The sequence below is a fragment of the Hypanus sabinus genome, chromosome 4 (assembly GCF_030144855.1).
Source record: "Hypanus sabinus isolate sHypSab1 chromosome 4, sHypSab1.hap1, whole genome shotgun sequence".
Classification (NCBI taxonomy): Eukaryota; Metazoa; Chordata; class Chondrichthyes; order Myliobatiformes; family Dasyatidae; genus Hypanus; species Hypanus sabinus.
Window position 1 is genome coordinate 187,887,829 of NC_082709.1, and position 19,448 is coordinate 187,907,276.

The window sequence follows — 19,448 nt, forward strand, 5'->3', positions numbered from 1 at the left end:
CCCTCTTTTTCTCTTTTTCCAGTCCCCATTCTGGCTGCCCTCTCACCCCTTTTCTTCTTACCTGCCTATCACCCCCCTCCTCCTTTTCTTCCATGGTCTACTGTTCTCTCCAATCACATTCCTTCTCCTTCAACCCTTTGCCTTTTCCACCTATCACCTCCCAGCTTCTTACATCATCCCCCTCCCCCACCCACATACCTCCCCCCTCACCTTTCACTTGCCAACTTGTACTCCTCCCCAAACTCCCATTTTCTCATTCTGAGTTCTTCCCACTTTCTTTCCAATCCTGATGAAGGCTCTCGGCCCAAAACGTCAACTGTTTATTCCTCTCCACAGATGCTGCCTGACCTGCTGAATTATTCCACCATTTCATGTGTATTGCTCAAGATTTCCAGTATCTCTTGTGTTTACAACCAGATTACCTCATATCTTCTCTCCCTGGTCCTGTTCAGAAACGCCATCCACATGGTGTTCATGCTTCATCAGAGACTGCTTGCTGTGTTCCTCCATTCTTTTTCCCAACGGATGAATGAATAACATGCCAGTTTAAGGTGCCCCCTTGTTGATATTATGAAGAAAGCCAGAGGCCAATTTGATAATAATTTTACAGAGAGATTTATCCTCAGTTTAACTTGCTAAAGCAGGGTATAGATTGATTTCAGAATCCCACTAGTGCCCGGGGGAACAGCTTGTTTCAAATCAGTACAAACTAATTGGGTACCATGGTGATGTAATGGTTAACGTGACACTATTACAGCGCGGGGCATCAGAGTTCAGTATTCAATTCCAACACTCTTTGTAAGGAATTTGTATGTCATCCCCATGAATGTGTGAGTTTCCTCCAGGTGCTTGAGTTTCCTCCCACAGTCCAAAGACATACCAGTTAGTAGGCTAATTGGTCATTGTAAATTGTCCTTTGATATGACTAGGTGAAATAGGTGGGTTGCTGGGCCAGAAGGGCTTGTTCTGCACTATATTTCTAAATAAATATATTAAAATGACTGAGGTTGTGGGAAGAACAAGCTGAATTAGAATCAGGTTTAATATCAGCTGCACACAGTATGTCATAAAATTTGTTGTTTTACGCCAGCAGTACATTACAATACATAATTTTAAATCTACAACTTACAATAAGAAATAGATATGTAAATTTAAATTATGTGGTGCAAAAAGGGGTTAAGAAAAAGCAAGGTAGTGTTCATAAGTTCATTGTCCATTCAGAAATCTGATGGTGGAGAAAAAGGAGGAGGAGCTGTTCCTGAACTGTACTGTTCTATGCTCTGTGTTTAACTTTAACTCCCTCAATTTCCCCTTCCAGCATTTGAGTCTGAACTCACTAAAGAAGCCGAAGAGAAAGCTGCTGAACAGGCAAAAGCAGCTGCGACAGATGAACTTGATTTGGAGGCCCCTCTGACAGATGCTGTTGAGAAGGAGGCCCCAGTATCAGAAGCCCCTGAGCCAGAGGACCCTGCAACAGAAGCTGCCGAGGCAACTGCCCCTGCCACAGACAGTGATGGGATGGAAGCATCTCCCACAAATGCTCTGGGGACAGAGGCTCCAGTAGCCTACCCCTCTGAGGCAGACGACACTGAGGAGAAGGCCAAAGATGCAGAAGACGCAGGCAGGCCTAATGTACTTCCTGACGATATGTCTGCTGTCTTCGAGGAAGGTGCTGAGGCAACTGCCGAAGCCGAGGCTGAGAAAGACTGAAGGAAGACTGCTGATGAAACTGAATACTATACAAAGTTTTAAGGAGGAGAAGACCAGGCTAGGAAATTCATCCATGCATTGGCTAGAAATACCAAACAATATATAGAAACACATGCCCTATAAACTTTACTGATTGTCACTGCAAGGTGATTTAACAAATGCTGTAGTATGAATCAATACTCTGTCCAAAATAATTCCTTCAAGAATAAATGTTGTTGTAAAAGTTTAGAAACTTTTCATGTATACTGCAAAGAATTTCCACCTGTGTCAATACTACCTAACAATACAAGCTGGAGTTGGCCGTGTCAGGAGCCCATTGGCACTTGAATCAACCATATATACTTCAGCTGAGCAAGGAGGAACGTTCAGATGGGTAATTGGTTTACTCTTATCACATGTATTGAGAGACAATGAAAAGTCATCCAGAGAGTTCATCTCATGCATATGTACATTGAGGAAAATAAAATGCAGAATATGGGGTCAGTTACAGTGAAATACAGTGCAGGGTACAGAATATAGTGTTAGGATACAGACAAAAGGCAGATAAGTGAAGTGCACGAGCCACGACATAGTGAACTGAGAGATCAACAATTCATCTTTATCATATATAAGATCTGATCAAGATATGGGCAAGCCTATTCTGAATCCAAACAGCCAAGTTTCCTTGGATTCCATGCCTCCTGACTTTCTGAATGAGCATACCTTGACAACCTTATCAAATGCCACATACACTGATCTACCTCAATCAATGCATTTTGTTACATCATCAAAGAACTCAATCACACTTGTGAGGTATGAGCCCCTCATCACTTGTAAATCGTGTCTCTAGGAATCTTTTCCAATAGTTTGCCCATCACTGAAATAAGTCTCACTGATGTATAATTCCCAGGATTTTCCTGAACAAAGGAATAACATTTGCCATCCTCTCATCATTTAGTATCGCTCATCTAGCCAGTGAGGATGCAAAGATCATTGCCGGGATGCAGAAATTTCTTCCCTCACTTCCCTTAGTAACATGGGGTGTATCCCATCAAACCCCAGGAACTTACCTATCTTAATGTTTTTCAAAATTTTTAGTACGTCCTCTTTCACCGTACTCACAAACAGCAAGGTCCCTTTCTTTCTTTCTTTTTCAATCTTTTTATTAAATTTCATATATAAAAAAAACAACACAAAATAATGAATAGATTACAGATTCAATAAACTTGAGATTACATTAGTAATAGGATAATAATATCCTATTAAAACATCCATCAACAAAAGGTACATAAATCAATCAAGTCTATATAAATATATATGAAAAACAAAAATAATCGTCGAAAAAAGAAAAAAAAATTGAAATTATATATGAGAAAAAATATATAATGAAAAAAAATACTAAACTAAAACTAACATGGGCAATAATAGCACTTTATAAATATATAAAGGTGTCAAGAAAAGAACTCCAGAACTCCATACCTGAACAAGTATAAGTAGAGAAAAGGATCTGAAATAAGCCAAATTAATTCATATGAAAGTGTCGAATAAATGGTCCCCAGGTTTCTTCAAATTTAATTGAAGAATCAAAGATAGTGCTTCTGATTTTTTCCAAACTCAGATAAGAAATAGTTTGGGAGAACCACTGAAATGTAGTAGGAGGATTTACTTCTTTCCAGTTTTGTAATATAGACCTGGTCCCTTTCACTGGTGAATACTGAAAGCAAAGAAATGAATTGACTTTATTACTTAAATCCTTCATATACATGAGGAGTAAAACTCTTCACATTATGTCTCCATCTAAATGTGCAATGTGCAATCATAGTAATTTGTAATAAATAATGTGTACAACAGGACAGTCAACATAACATAGAAATACAATTGCGTCAGAATGAATTAATCAGTCTGATGGCCTGGTGGAAGAAGCTGTCCTTGTGGTGAACTACATATACCTGTCTGGACACGCCCCCTGCTGACTGCTCCTGTGGCTCCTCCCAGACCCCGGTATAAAGGCGATTGAGGCCTGAGCCCGGCCTCTCAGTCTCCAGGATGTAGTATGGTGGTTACTCACTGCTTGTTCCTTCTTCCAGTCAATAAAAACCGACATCTCACCTTTACGTCTCAGAGAGAGTTATTGATGGTGCATCAGTCCTGGAGCTTGTTGGTTCAGGCTTTTATGCTGCGGTACCATTTCCTGGATGGTACCAGCTGAAACAGTTTGTGTTTGGGATGACTCAGGTCTCCAATTATCCTTCGAGCCCTTTTTACAGACCTGAATAGTGGGAAGTTCATGCGCTGGGCTGTCAGAACCACTCTCTACAAATCCTGCGATTAAGGGAGGTGCAGTTCCCATACCAGGCAGTAATGTAACAGTCAGGATGCTCTCATCATGTCCCTGTAAAAAGTTCTTGGAAATTTGGGGGCCCATACCAAACTTATTCAACCATATGAGTTGAAAGAGGCGCTTGGAAGAAAGAAAGGGAGCCTCCAACCTGATGGCATGAACATTGATTTCTCTAACTTCTGTTAAAGCCTCTCCTCCCCTTCTTACCCCATCCCTAATTCTTAATTTTTAATTTTTTTTCTCTCTCTGTCCCTCTCACAATAACTTCTTGCCTGTTCTCCATCTTCCTCTGGTGCTCCCCTCCCCCTTTCTTTCTTCCAAGGCCTTCTGTCCTATGAAACTCCCCCTTCTCCAGCCTTGTATCCCTTTTGCCAATAACCTTTCCAGCTCTTAGCTTCATCCCTCCCCCTCCTGTCTTCTCCTATCATTTCAGATCTCCCCCTCCCCCTCCCCCTCCCACTTTCAAATCTCTTACTTTCTCTTCTTTCAGTTAGTCTCGGCCCGAAACGTCAACTGTACTTTTTCCTATAGATGCTGCCTGGCCTGCTGCGTTCCACCAGCATTTTGTGGGTGTAGGGTAGATACTAGACATCCCAAAGAAGTAGTATTCTAAAGGCAGGATGACACAACTGTGGCTGACAAGGGAAGTCAAAAACAGCATAAAAGCAAAAGAGAGCCCATGTAATAGAGCAAAAATTAATGGGAAGTTAGAGGAAGGGAAAGCTTTTTAAAAAATCAACAAAAGACAACTAAAAAAAGCCATAAGGAGGAAAAAACTGAAATTTGAATGTGAGTTAGCCAATAATATCAAAGAAGATACCAAAAGTTTATTCAGATATATATGGAGTAAAAAAGAGATGAGAGTAGATATCAGACCACTGGAAAGAGAGACTGGAGAGGTAGTAATAGGGATAGGAAAATGGTGGATGAAGAAAATAAATATTTTGCATCTATCTTCACTGTGGAAGACACTAGCAGTATTGTGGAAGTTTGAGAGGATCAGAAGCAGAATTGAGCATAATTTCTATTAATAGAAGGTGCTTGATAAACTCAAAAGTCTGAAGTTGGATAAGCCAACTGGACCAGCTTGAATACACCCCAAGGTTCTGAAAGTGATGGCTGGGGAGATTGATGAGGCATCAGTAATGATCTTTCAAGAATCGCTATGTTCTGAAATGGTTCCTGGGGAATGGAAAATTGCAAATATCACTCCACTCTTCCAAGTAGGGAGGGAGGCAGAAGAAAGGAAATTATGGGCCAGTTAGACTGATCTTAGTGGTTGGTAAAATGTTGAAGTAAGATGAGATCTTACGGTACTTGGAGGCCCATGATAAAATAGGACAAAATCAGCAGTGTTTCATTAAGGGGACATCTTGCCTGACAAATCTGCTGGCAGTTTTTGAGAGAATATCAAGCAGGATAGACAAAGGATAACTGGTGGATGCTATGTGCTTGGATTTTTAGAAGGCCTTGACAAGGTGCCACACATGAGGCTCCTTAACAAGCTAAGAGCCCATGGTATTACAGGAAAGATACTAGCGTGGATAGAGGATTGGCTGATTGACAGGAAGCAAGTACTGAGAACAAAGGGAGGACTTTCTGATTGGCTGCCAGTGACCAGTGGTGTTCCGTGTTGGGACTGCTACTTTTCATGTTATATGTTGATGGTTTGGATGACAGAATTAATGGCTTTGTGGCGAAGTTTGCGGATAATGTGAAGATAGGTGGAGAGGCGGGTAGTGTTGAGGAAGAAGGAGGCTGCAGAAGGCCTTTGACAGATTAGGAGAATGGCCAAAGAGGTGGAAGATGGAATACAATGTTGGGAAGTGTATGGTCATGCACTTTGGTAGAAGGAATAAATGCATTGATTGTTTTCTAAACGAGCAGAAAATTCAAAAATCAGAGGTGTAAAGGGACTTGGGAGTCCTTGTGCAGGATTCCCTAAAGCGGGGGTCGGCAACCTGCGGCTCCCGAGCCATTTGTGGCTCTTTCACCTCTGTGCTGCGGCTCCCTGTGGCTTTGGGAAATAATTGGTCAGTATTTAATTAAAATGTATTTTATGTTAGTTTGTTAGCTTTTGAAATGTAATTCTAAATTTGAAGATTATGGTGATCTTGTACAATGTAAGTGTGGCGACACATTTTCTGACACATCCGAAACGGCTCTCAATTAGCCAGCATTCCGGCTAAGGGAGATTGCCTACGGGGGTTTGTGAGTACGTGTCTTTTGCAGCATCTGCGTCCATGGGGGCTGGGTTGAGGGAGGCTTAGAAGCAAGGCTGTTTAGTTTGAATAAAGTTATTCGACTGCAGTTTACTGACTGCCTGAACACACCGCTGCAACGTGTTTTTATCGCTATTAATATACGTCACCACTGCCAATACCTGACACCCGCCAGTGCGCGATTTCTTTAATTTTTCGATCCAAGGTAAGCCAACTATGGAGAATTCTAAAAAAAGAAAAGTGACTGAAGAAAACAGAACGTTTAATGATACGTGGACAGATTCATTTGCTTTCACTGTTGACGAGACTGGTTTACCGGTATGCTTAATATGCAATGAGAAACTAGCAAACAACAAAAAGTCAAATGTCGCAAGGCATTTCCAGAGTAAACACGCAGCCTTTGCTCAAAAATATCCGGATGGAGATGAGAGAAAAAAAGCCGTTTCGGAACTGATGCGGAAGGTTGATCTGAGCAAAAATCATTTCCAGAAATGGATGAAGTCAGGAAAATCAACGACATACGCCAGTTATATTGCCGCTCAGGAAATAGTCAGGCACGGGAAGCAGTTTACAGATGGTGAATATATAAAAGAATCTTTCATTAAGATTTCAGAACATCTATTCACGGACTTTAAAAACAAGAGTGAAATTGTGCAGAAAATCAGGGATATGCCCCTCTCTGCAAAGACTGTCAAAGACAGAACCATAAAAATGGCAGAAGACATCACAAGACAGCAAATTAAAGACATCAATTCAGCTGTGGCCTACTCGATTGCCTGTGACGAGTCTAAAGACAAAGGCGATATTGAACAAATAGCGTTGTTCTGCCGGTATGTAAACTCTGCCGGGCCACAGGAAGAACTGATTGAGTTGATACCTCTAAAAGACCAAACACGGGGGGAGGACATCTGTGAGGCTGTCTTGAATTGTTTAAGAGCCAAAGGAATAAAGACCACCCATCTGGTGTCAGTAGCTACTGATGGGGCTCCGAATATGACGGGAACGCACAAGGGATTTGTGGCTTTACTGCAGAAGTCGCTGGACAGAAAGCTGCTGACTTTTCACTGCATCTTGCACCAAGAGGCACTGTGCGCTCAAACATTTCCTCCGGAATGCACAGAAGTAATGGATGTTGTCATTCAGATTGTCAATAAAATAATGGCAAAAAGTTTAAATCACCGTCAATTCCGTTTGTTACTGGACGAGATGGAAAGCGCATATTCTGATCTCCTGCTGCACAACAAAGTCCGGTGGCTGTCCAAAGGGGAGGTGCTGAAACGCTTTGTCGCGTGTCTGGAAGAAGTGAAAACTTTCCTGGGCAGCAAAGGGCTCAACTTTCCTGAGCTGGAACAGCCAGAGTGGCTGGAAAAGCTACACTTCATGGTAGACATGACAGCGCACCTGAACACGCTGAACACAGCTCTTCAGGGGAAAGGACGCACAGCCCTGCACATGTTGGAGGATGTCTTGGCATTCGAGCGCAAGTTGACAGTGCTTGCCAGAGATTTACAGAAAGGCACTTTGTCTCACTTCCCCAATTTGAGAGAGTTCAAACAAGGTCACGACATGATAATTTCAGAGTATTTACATTCTGCAATCATCGCAATGCAAACATCGTTTGGGAAACGCTTCTGTGAGTTCAGAGAGGAAAAAAACACATTATCCTTCCCGGTCACTCCCTTAAGCATCGATCCTTCCCTACTGAATACGACTGCATTGGCAGGTGTGAGTCAACCTGATCTTGAGATGGAACTGGCCGACATAGCCGACAAAGACATATGGGTGTCCAAGTTTAGACGCTTGACAGCAGACCTTGAAGATGTTGCCCGTCAGAAGGCCGTTCTTGCTCAGAATCACAAATGGAGTGATATTGAAAACCTTCCAAATCCGGACCAACTTGTGTTTGAAACATGGAATGCTGTGCCCGACATTTATGTAAACATGAAAAAGTATGCGCTTGGAGTCCTGTCGATCTTTGGATCCACATATGTATGTGAGCAGGTGTTCTCCAACATGAACTTTATTAAAAACAAACATCGCGCATGCTTCACAGATGACAGCTTGCGATCCTGTGTAAAGATGAAGGTGACGTCATACAGCCCTGATGTGCAGACGCTGTGCGCTGAGGTCCAGGAGCAGAAATCCCATTAACCAAGTATGATAAATATTTTAATTGCCTATTATTTTATGTATATTCATATTTTTTCATTGTTCAGTGAAATAGTCCTTTTATTTTTCAGGCTGACAGCTGGCTGATGATATTTTTGGTTTGCTGCTGGCGGAAAATTTAAGTTCGGCGTTTTTCATAAATACAAGAAGGACTCAAATAGACATTGAGTATTTTACTTAAACCCAACGTCTTTTTTTCGGAGTTCAAAATGTTTTTGTTGCATGCAGAAATGTAATTTCGTTTTCTCTGCAGGAGTTCATCAATTTCATAAATGCAACACATTATAGTTTGTTTATACATAGCATAAAGGCAAAAAAAACGTTGTATGCAGTGTTATTTCATTTTAAATGTCAAACGGGTTTTGCGGCTCCCAGTGTTTTCTTTTCTGTGGGAAACGGGTCCAAGTGGCTCTTTCAGTGGTAAAGGTTGCTGACCCCTGCGCCTAAAGGTTAACTTGCAGGTTGAGTCAGTGGTGAGGAAGGCAAATGCAATGTTCGCATTCATTTCAAGAGGACTAGAATACGAAAGCAAAGATGTAATGCTGATACTTTATAATGCACGGGTGAGGCTTCACTTGGAATATTGTTGGCAGTTTTGGGTCCCTATTTAAGAAAGAATGTGGTGACGTGAGAGGTGTTCAGAGGAGTTTCACAAAAACGATTCCAGGAATGAAAGTGTCATTGTACGAGAAGTGTCTGACAGCCCTGGGCCCATACTCACTGGAATTTAGAAGAATTGGGGGTGGGGGGGGGGGGGGGAAGAATCTCATTGAAACCTGTCGAATGGTGAAAGGCTTGATAAAGTGGATGTGGAGAGGATGTTTCCTACGGTGGGGGAGTCTAAGACCAGAGGACATAGCCTTAGAATAGAGGGACATCTTTTTAGGATGATGAGGAGGAATTCCTTTACCAAAGAGTGGTGAATCTGTGGAATTCTTTGCCACAGGGAGCTGTGGAGGCCAAGTCTTTATGTATATTTAAGGTAGAGGTTGACAGATTCTTGATTGTTCAGGGTGTGAAGGGAAATGGGGAGAAGACAGGAGACTGGGGCTGAGAGGAAAATGAATCAGTCATGATGAAATGTTAAAGCAGACTTGAAGGGCCAAATGGCCTAATTCTGCTCCTATATCTTATGGTCTTATGATCTTATTTAAGGACATTTTCAACCTCTCACTGCTACGATCAGAAGTTTCCACCTACTTCAAAAGGGCAACAATTATACCAGTGCCTAAGGAGAGCAGTATGGGCTGCCTTAGTGACTATCCCCATTAGCACTCACATCTATGGTGATAAAATGCTTTGAGAGGTTGATCATGACTAGGTTGATCATGATCATTTCCTCACTGGAATTTAGAAGATTGGGGGGGATCTTATTGAAACGTATAAAATTCTAAAGGGGTTGGACAGGCTAGATGCAGGAAGATTGTTTCCGATGTTGGGGAAGTCCAGAATGAGGGGGACAAGGTTTAAGGATAAAGGGGAAGCCTTTTAGGACCAAGATGAGGAAAAACTTCTTCACACAGAGAGTGGTGAAGCTGTGGAATTCTCTGCCACAGGAAACAGTTGAGGCTGGTTCATTGGCTATATTTAAGAGGAAGTTAGATATGGTCCTTGTGGCTAAAGGGATCGGGGGTATGGAGAGAAAGCAGGTACAGGGTTCTGAGTTGGATGATCAGCCATGATCATACTGAATGGCGGTGCAGGCTCGAAGGGCCGAATGGCCTACTCCTGCACCTATTTTCTATGTTTTTATGTTTAGAATCCACTCCTGCCTCAGCAAGGACCTGGACCTACTGCAATTTGCCTATCGCCACAATAGGTCAATGGCAGATGCAGTCTCAATTAATCTTCACACGGCCTTAGACCACCCAGACAATACAAACACCTATGTCAGGATTCTATTTTTTGACTATAGCTCAGCACTTGATACCATCATTCTCACAATCCTGATTGAGAAGTTGCAGAACCTGAGCCTCTGTACCTCGCTCTGCAATTGGATCCTCGGCTTCCTAATTGGAAGACCGCAGTCTGTGTGGATTGGTGATAACATCCCCTCCTCACTGAAGATCAACACTGGGATGTTGCCGAGCCCGCTGCTATACCTATTTATTTATTTTTTTCTTTCTGTATTATTATGTATTGCATTGAACTGCTGCTGCTATGTTCACAAATTTTATGACACATGCTGGTGATAATAAACCTGATTCTGATTACCTTGAGGCTAAGCACAGCTCCAATGCCATATTTAAGTTTGCTGACGATACTGGTGTTTCTGGCTAAATCAAAGGTGATGACAAACTAGCATATAGGAGGAAGATTGAAAATCTGGCTGAGTGGTGCCTCAAATATCAACAAAACCAAAAAGCTGACTATGACTTCCGGAGGAGGGAACTAGAGGACTGTGAGCCAGCCCTCATCTGAAGACCAGAGGTAGAGAGTATCAGCAACTTTAAATTCCTATTTATTCTCTGACATTTCAGAGAACCTGTCCTGGGCCCAGCACATAAGTGTCATAACAAATAAGGTACGGCAGCGCCTCTACTTGGAAGCTTGCGAAGATTCAGCATGTCATATAAAATGTTGAAAAACATCTATAGATATGCGATAGAGAGTATACTGACTGGTTGCATCACAGCCTGGTATGGAAATGCCAATGTCCTTGAATGGAAAAGCCTACAAAAAATAGTGGATACAGCCCAGTCCATCATGGTTAAAGCTCTCCCCACCATTGAGCACATCTACATAGATGCTCTTGCAGAGAAGTACCATCCATCATCAGGGACCCCCACCAGCCAGGTCATGCTCTCTCCTCTCTGCTGCCATTGGGAAGAAGGTACAGGAGCCTCAGAACTCACACCACCAGGTTCAGGAACAGTTATTACCCCTCAATCATCAGGCTCTTGAACCAGAGGGTATCATTTCATTCAACCTTACTTGCCCCATCACTGAACTGTTCCCACAGCCTTTGGATTCACTTTCATGGGCTCTTCATGTCACGTTCTCTGTATCTGTTGCTTATTATGGTGGGTGGGGGGGGGGGGGGCTACTGAACAAAATTGAAATAAGTTGCAGAAACTTGTAAAATTAGTCAGCTCTATCATGGGTACCAGCCTTCGTGGTATCCAAGACATCTTCAAAGAGCAGTGCCTTAGGCAGATGGCATCCATCATCAAAGATCCCCATCACCCAGGACTTGCTCTCTTCTTATTGTTACCATCCTAAAGGCACACACTCAACAATTCAGGAACAGCTTCTTCTCCTCTGCTGTCTGATTTCTGAATGGACATTGAACAAGTGAACACAACCTCGAAACTTTTTTATTTTTGTTATTTTGTTTGCACTGCTTAATTATTTAATAGAAATATATATATATATATATATATATACTTAATGTAATTCAATTTTTTCCATATTTATTTATCATGTACTTCATTGGACTGCTGCCGTAAAATCAACAAATTTCACAACATATGCCAGTGATATTAAATTTGATTTAGATTTATTTATTATTATTATTGCTTTTTCTTTTTGTTGTATTTGCACAGTTTGTTATCTTTTGCACATTAGTTGTACATTCACCTTTGTTGTGTGCGGGTTTTCATTGATTCTATTGTGTTTCATTGTACTTACGGTGAATGCCCACAAAAAATGACTCTCCGAGTAGTATATGATGACATGTATGTATTTTGATAATAAAGTTTCTTTGAACTGCGAACCATTCTTTAAAAGGATAAACCCTTTAAAAACATTTGAAAAGTGTCTTTCTGTGACATAATTTGAATTGAAAGTGGCCGGAAAGAGTTTAATTGTTTTTTGCAGTACGGCTGCCAAGGATAGGATGGGCCGAGTGGTGGCGCAGTACTCGGTTGCCATAGCGACACGCACAGACGTATACCCGCGGACGTATCAGGCTCGGTGAGCCGGCACGCATGCGCAGAGGGCGGTCCTCCACTTCCCAGAGTGCCCCAGTGAATCATGGCGATGGCCGTGGAGATCCAGTTTGCCCAGCGCTTGGCGTCCAACGAGAAGCGGTTCCGCGACCGGGCGGTCAAGAAGCTCCGTCGGTACCTCAGCGCCCGCTCACAGCGACCCTCAGGTAATGGGCACAGGTCTCCGCCGGCGGCTCAGGAACAGCCGGCCGGCCCGCACACGTGCATTGCCCGGACGGCGAGGAGGGCAATGGAGCTGGGCGGGGAGTAGAGGTCCCTGGACGAGGGGAATGGAGGCGGACGGGAGTAGAAGTCCCCGGGTGATGGCGATAGAGGCGAGCGAGGAGTAAGGGTCCCCGGGGAAGGGGGATGGAGGCGGACGGGTCCCCGGGTGATGGAATGCCTGCTGAAGGGAATGGACTGTGAAAGATCTGTAGGTGGATGGTGAGAAGAGTTGTACAACATCGGAGCAGAGAGAAGAGATGGGAAAATATGGAAAAGGTGAGGTCAGGGGGCAGAGTATTGCTGGGGGGAATGGATAAAGAGAAAGGATGTTGAGGAAGGTCGTGTGGGGAGGGGGAGAGGATGTAGACTTTCTGGATAGGGTGGGCTCATAGGGGTACAAGGGTTGGAGTGGGAGGGATGAGAGAAGATAGAGGAAGAGGCACTGTTGATGGAGAGGGAGATAGGATAGAAGATCCCATCCACAGATCCTATTCTACAGTTAAATTTTGGTCAGAAATACTCAAGGTATATATGAACAGGGGCTAAGTGTAGGAGATGATATTAGTGTACACACAAGTATACTGCAGATGGTCAAATCAAGACGTACAAACAAGCTGGATGAACTCAGCAGGTCGGGCAGCATCCGTTAAAATGAGCAGTCAACGTTTTGGGCCGAGACCCTTTGTCAGGACTGAAGAAGGAGGGGGCAGGGGCCTTATAAAGTAGGTGGAAGGTGCCAGGTGAGAAACTAACCAGAGGAAAGATCATGGGATGGGGGGGGGGGGGGTAGGCAGGAGAGGTGATAGGCAGCTAGAAGAGGAGGCAGAGTGAAAGTGGGATGCGGGAAGGGAGAGGGAGGGAATTACTGGAAGTTGGAGAATTTGATGTTCATGACCCTACACCACCTCTCTTAGGACCATTCAGGGCCCCAAACAGGTCTTCCAGGTGAGGCAACTCTTCACTTGTGAGTCTGTTGGGGTAATGCATCTGGTGCTCCCGGTGCGGCCTCCTTTACATCAGTGAGACCTGACGCAGATTGGGGGACCGCTTTGTTGAGCACCTCCGCTCCGTCTGCCACTACAGACAGGATCTCCCGGTTGCCACCCACTTCAATTCTGTTTCACATTCCCATTTGGATATGTCCATACATGGTCTCCTCTACTGCCATGATGAGGCCAAACTCAGGTTGGAGGAGCAACACCTTGTCTACCATCTGAGTGGCCTCCAGCCCCTTGGTATGAACATTGAATTCTCCAACTTCCGGTAATTCCTTCCCCCTCCCTTCCACCATCCCACTTTCACTCTGCCTCCTCTTCTAGCTGCCTATCACCTCTCTCATGATTCTGCCTTCTTCTACTACCCATAGTGCTTTCCCCTTTCATTCCTCCTCCACCTCTCTGGCCTATCCCCTCCCTGCTTCCCTCCCCCCCCATCCCTTGATCTTTCCTGTGATTGGTTTTCTACCCTTCCCCCACTTTCTTTATAGGGCCCCTGCCCCCTCCTCCTTCAATCCTGATGAAGGATCTCAGCCCGAAACATTGACTGCTCATTTCAACGGATACTGCCTAACCTGCTGAGTTCATCCAGCTTGTTTGCACATGATGATATTAGTGTGATGGGTTTCTACTGATTGTGCACGAATGACCTGTTTTCATCTTTCCTTCTTTGCTTCTTCTAAGCTTGCTGCCATTTGTAAGAATAATGGAGGATCTCATTGTAACCTATCAAATATTGAAAATCCTGGATAGAGTGGATGTGGACAGGATTTTTCTTACGGTGGGGGAGTTTAAGACCAGACGGCACTGCCTCTGAATAGGAGGATGTCCATTTAGAATAGAGATGAGGAATTTCTGTAGTCAGAGAGTGCTGAATCTGGAATTCATTGCCATGGACAAATGTGGAGACCAAGTCATCGGGTATATTTAAAGTGGAGGTTGATAGTTTCTTGATTAGTATGGAGTTGAGAGGGGAAAATGCAGTAAATGGACCATGATAGAATGGTGAAGCAGGCTTGATGGGCCAAAGAGTCTAATTCTGCTCCTATGTCTAATAGTCTTAAGGTCTGACCTTTGATCTACAAGTGAGTCAAGGGGTACAGGAAGAGTATGGGAAATTGATGTTGACACTGAGCAGAAATCAGCTATGATCTTGTTGAAGGTGGAGGAGGCTTGAGGGGTTACTCCCGTTTATGACCTGAACTCTAATGTTCTTCATTGTGGAACATCTGTTGGACTGTGTCTCTTGACTCTTGTAATATCTTATTCTTGTAACATAGTGATCAGTGCATCATTAACACGTTATTAGATGTTTTATTAGGTGGTTTTAGTCAAGAAGAACTACTCAAAATATGGAAAGGCATCTTCTACTGCATGTGGATGCAAGACAAGCCTCTTCTGCAGGTAACTTTCTGCAAGTAAGCTGAGCAACTGAAGGACCAGCTCACTTGCTGTCTGGGAAGGCCATGTTCATGCTGAGCTCATCAATTTCATTGACTTTGCTTCTAACTTTCACCCAGCCCTCAAATTCACTTGGTCCATCTCGGACACTTCTCTCCCCTTTCTCGATCTCTCGGTCTCCATCTCTGGAGATAGACTGTCCACTGACATCTTCTATAAACCCACTGACTCCTGTAACTACCTCTTTCCACCCTGCCAAATGCAAAAATTCTATTCCCAGTTCCTCCGTCTCTGCTGCAGCTGCTCCAAGAATGAGGCTTTCCATTCCAGGACATCCCAAATGTCCTCTTTCTTTAAGAATCGTGGTTTCCCTTCTGCCGTCATCAATGATGTCCTCACCCGCACCTCCTCCATTTCCCGCACTTCGGCCCTCAACCCAACCTCTCGTCACCGCAACAGAGGACCGTGTTCCCTTTGTCCTCACCTATCACCCCACCAGCCTCCAGCATATTATCCTCTGCAACTTCCTCCACCTTCAACAGGACCCAACCACTAAGGACATCTTTCCCTCTCTACCCCTCTCTGCTTTTTGCAGGGATCGTTCCCTCCGCGACTGCCTGGTAAGTGCTACACCTGTCCTTACACCTCCTGTCTTGCCATCATTCAGGGCCCCAAACAGTCCTTCTAGGTGAGGCAACACTTCACTTGTGAGTCTGTTGGGGTAATCTGTTGCATCCGGTGCTCCCGGTACGGCCTCCTCTACCTCTGTGAGACCCGACACAGATTGGGGGACCGCTTCGTTGAGCACCTAAGCTCCGTTCGCAACAACAGACAGGATCTCCCAGTTGCCACTCACTCCAACTCTCCTTCACATTCCCATTCGGATATGTCCATACATGGCCTCCTCTACTGTGATGAGGCCAAACGTTGGTTGGAGGAACAACATCTCATATACTGTCTGGGTAGTCTCCAGCCCCTTGGCGTGAACATCTAGTTCTCCAACTTATGGTAATTCCCTCCCCCTCCCTTCCCCCATCCCACCTTCACTCTGTCTCCTCTTCTAGCTGCCTTTCACCTCTCTCATGACTCTGCCTTCTTCTACTACCCATAGTGCTTTCCCCTTTCATTCCTCCTCCACCTCTCCTGCCTATCCCCTCCCTGCTTTCCCTCCCCCACCCCTTGATCTTTCCTCTGATTGGTTTTCCACCCTCCCCCCACCTTCTTTATAGGGCCCCTGCCCCCTCCTTCTTCAATCCTGATGAAGGGTCTCAGCCCAAAACGTTGACTGCTCCTTTCAACGGATGCTGCCTGACCTGCTGAGTTCATCCAGCTTTTTTGGACGTCTTCATGTTCAAATATACCTTGCAGTTTGAAGGATGCCTCTTGAGCAGCATATTCATACAGCAGAGAAACAGGCCCTACAGCCCAACTAATCCATGCTGACCAAGATTTCCATTTGGCCCATATCACTCTGAAATTTTCCTATTGATATACCTGTCCAAGTATCGAAGGAAAGATAAAGATTAACTTTACTTGTCACATGTGCATCGAAACTTACATTCATTGCAAGATGCACAAAGCTTAACTGTCCTCATGAGTGAATAATACTCAGATGAACAACACATGGTCACATAATGACACAGTGTACAGTGAACATTAGGGTATAATTAAAGATTAGCTTTACTTGTTACATATACATTGAAGCATGCAGTGAAATGCATCATATTATGTCACGACCAGCACAGTCTGCAAGTGTCGCCATGTTTCCAGTGCCTGTAATTCACTGATCCTAACCTGTGTGTCTTTGGAATGTGGATGGAAACCAGCACACCTGCGGAAAACCCGCATGGTCACAGGGAGAACGTACAAACTCCTTACAGACACTGATAGGAATTGAACCCCAGGTGCTGGTGCTGTAAAGCATTATGCTAACCTTGCTGCCCCTTTAAATGTTAAGAATGTACTTTCCTCAACCATTTGGTGAGGCAGCTCATTCCATTTACGTGCCTGCTTGTGGGTAAAAATTTGTCCCTCGGGCTCCTAATAAATCTCTCTCCTCCACCCCCTGCCCCCATTCAACCTATTTCCTCTGTCATTGATTCCGCAACCCTGAAAAATTGAAACAGCGTGTGATCAGGAATAGGACTGGCCATAACTGGTAAAGATCTTGGTCTAGATTGTACATTATCCAACAGCATTTTTAGGGTTCTAGGTCCACTGGCAGGATTGGTTGCTGATGCTGACACATGGTCCTGCAGACAGTAATTCTTATCCTGACACTTGATATAAAGCTCATCGTTAATTCAAAGCTAGGGATCTAATGTCTCATGACTTCATTCATTTAAACCTTTCTCTGTGTTACAGGAAGAACTGGCAGACTCCATCTCCCGCCTTGTACATACCTTCAGGAATCTGGACGCCAGTGAGTTCTTGCCCATTCTTTCTCTGATTAGGTGAATATAAATAGTCTTTGTGAATGGAGAGTAACGCAGTCTGTGACAGTGGTTGAAAACATGGAATTGATTTCCATGAGAAGATGGTGAAGTGGGAATAGAACTTTGACAAGAAAAGGTCGAAAGATCAGTTGAAACGGGTGTGATTGAGATGAGTTGGTCAGAGCTGATTCTGCAAGTCCACTGGGGAGGTTGAAGCCCCGTGTCAGCAGGCGTGAGTCCATGATTGCTGGAGGCCGATCCTGAGGTTAAAGGACTGTGTATGAGGGAGGTGGAGGAAGGAATTGGACTTATTTTTGCTGTTATTGTTTTGTTGCTTGTGTTCTGTGTTGTCCAACTGAGCATTGTGCACATGCTATGTTGGCAGCAGAATGTATGGCGACATATAGACTGTCCCCAGCACATTCGGTGTGTGTTAACACATTTCACTGTATTCAATTTACATATGACAAGTAAACTTGAATCTGGTATTTTGATTTAGAGAAGGAGCAGGGTAGTGGAAACTGTAATGACCAGCTTGAAGGCTGAACTGAACAGTCTTATGTTTTTCTGCCCCAAGAGTTTCTGTTCCTGGAGACATTCTTCCAGACCATGAACCGCGAGTGGAATGGGATTGATCGGCTGCGCCTGGATAAATTCTACACTGTGAGAGTTTGAGGCTAAGTGTTTAGAACATAACATAGAATAGTATAACACAGTACAGGCCCTTTGGCCCACAATGTTGTACTGACCCTTAAACCCTGCCTCCCATGTATCCCCCACCTTGAGTTCCTCCATATCCCTGTCTAGTAGTCTCTTAAATTTCACTAGTGTATCTGCCTCCACCACTGACTCAGGCAGCGCATTCCACACACCAACCACTCTCTGAGTGAAAAACCTTCTTCTAATATGCCCCTTGAACTTCCCTCCCCTTATCTTAAAGCCATGTCCTCTTTTACTGAGCAGTGGTGCCCTGGGGAAGAGGCACTGGCTGTCCACTCTATCTATTCTTCTTAATATCTTCTATACCTCTATCATGTCTCCTCTCAACCTCCTTCTCTCCAAAGAGTACAGCCCGAGTTCCTTTAATCTCTGTACCCTTTCCAATGCTTCCACATCCTTCCTATTAGTGAGGTAACCAGAACTGGACACAGTACTCCAAGTGTGGCCTAACCAGAGTTTTATAGAGTTGCATCATTATCCCGCAACTCTTAAACTCTGTCTCTCAACTTATGAATGCTAACACCCCATAAGCTTTCTTAACTACCTTATCTACCTCTGAGGCAACTTTCAGGGATCTGTGGACATGTACCCCCAGATCCTTCTGCTCCTCCATACTACCAGATATCCTGCCATTTACTTTGTACTCTGCCTTGGAGTTTGTCCTTCCAAAGTGTACCACCTCACACTTCTCCAGGTTGAACTCCATTTGCCACTTCTCAGCCCACTTCTGCATCCTATCAGTGTCTCTCTGCAATCTTCGACAATCCTCTACACTATCTACAACACCACCAACCTTTGTGTCGTCTGCAAACTTGCCAACCCACCCTTCTACCCCCACATCCAGGTCAGTAATAAACATCACGAAAAGTAGGGGTCCCAGAACCGATCCTTGTGGGACACCACTGGTCACAACCCTCCAATCTGAATGTACTCCCTCCACCACAACCCTCTACTTTCTGCAGGCAAGCCAATTCTGAATCCACCTGGCCAAACTTCCCTGGATCCCATGCCTTCTGACTTTCTGAATAAACCTACTTTGTGGAACCTTATCAAATGCCTTACTAAAATCCATGTAGATCACATCCACTGGACTACCCTCATCTATATGCCTGGTCACCTCCTCAAAGAACTCTATCAGACTTGTTAGACACGATCTGCCCTTCACAAAGCCATGCTGACTGTCCCTGATCAGACCATGATTCTCTAAATGCCCATAGATCCTATCTCTAAGAATCTTTTCCAACAGCTTTCTCACCACAGACGTAAGGCTCACTGGACTATAATTACCTGGACTATCCCTACTACTTCTTTTGACCATGGTG

General features: G+C 44.1%; 2 protein-coding genes across 3 annotated transcripts in view; both read left to right on the forward strand.

Moving 5' to 3' along the window:
* The window catches only part of rsph1 (radial spoke head component 1), a 36,104-nt gene extending 33,257 nt beyond the window's left edge, over window positions 1-2,847 (forward strand). The window contains exon 8 of the mRNA XM_059969009.1: window positions 1,319-2,847. Coding sequence (XP_059824992.1) covers window positions 1,319-1,710 — 392 coding nt within the window. The 3' untranslated portion in view covers window positions 1,711-2,847. The remainder of the gene's footprint in view (window positions 1-1,318) is intronic.
* A 9,519-nt stretch (window positions 2,848-12,366) lies between these two features.
* Window positions 12,367-19,448, forward strand: part of LOC132393575 (ribosomal RNA processing protein 1 homolog A-like) — a 39,199-nt gene continuing 32,117 nt past the window's right edge. Inside the window, exons 1-4 of one of the 2 annotated variants that reach the window (XM_059969010.1) lie at window positions 12,367-12,517; window positions 14,880-14,974; window positions 17,336-17,393; window positions 17,984-18,069. In XM_059969010.1, coding sequence (XP_059824993.1) covers window positions 12,397-12,517; window positions 14,880-14,974; window positions 17,336-17,393; window positions 17,984-18,069 — 360 coding nt within the window. In that variant the 5' untranslated portion in view covers window positions 12,367-12,396. The remainder of the gene's footprint in view (window positions 12,518-14,879; window positions 14,975-17,335; window positions 17,394-17,983; window positions 18,070-19,448) is intronic. The other variant, XM_059969011.1, reaches the window with a different exon arrangement.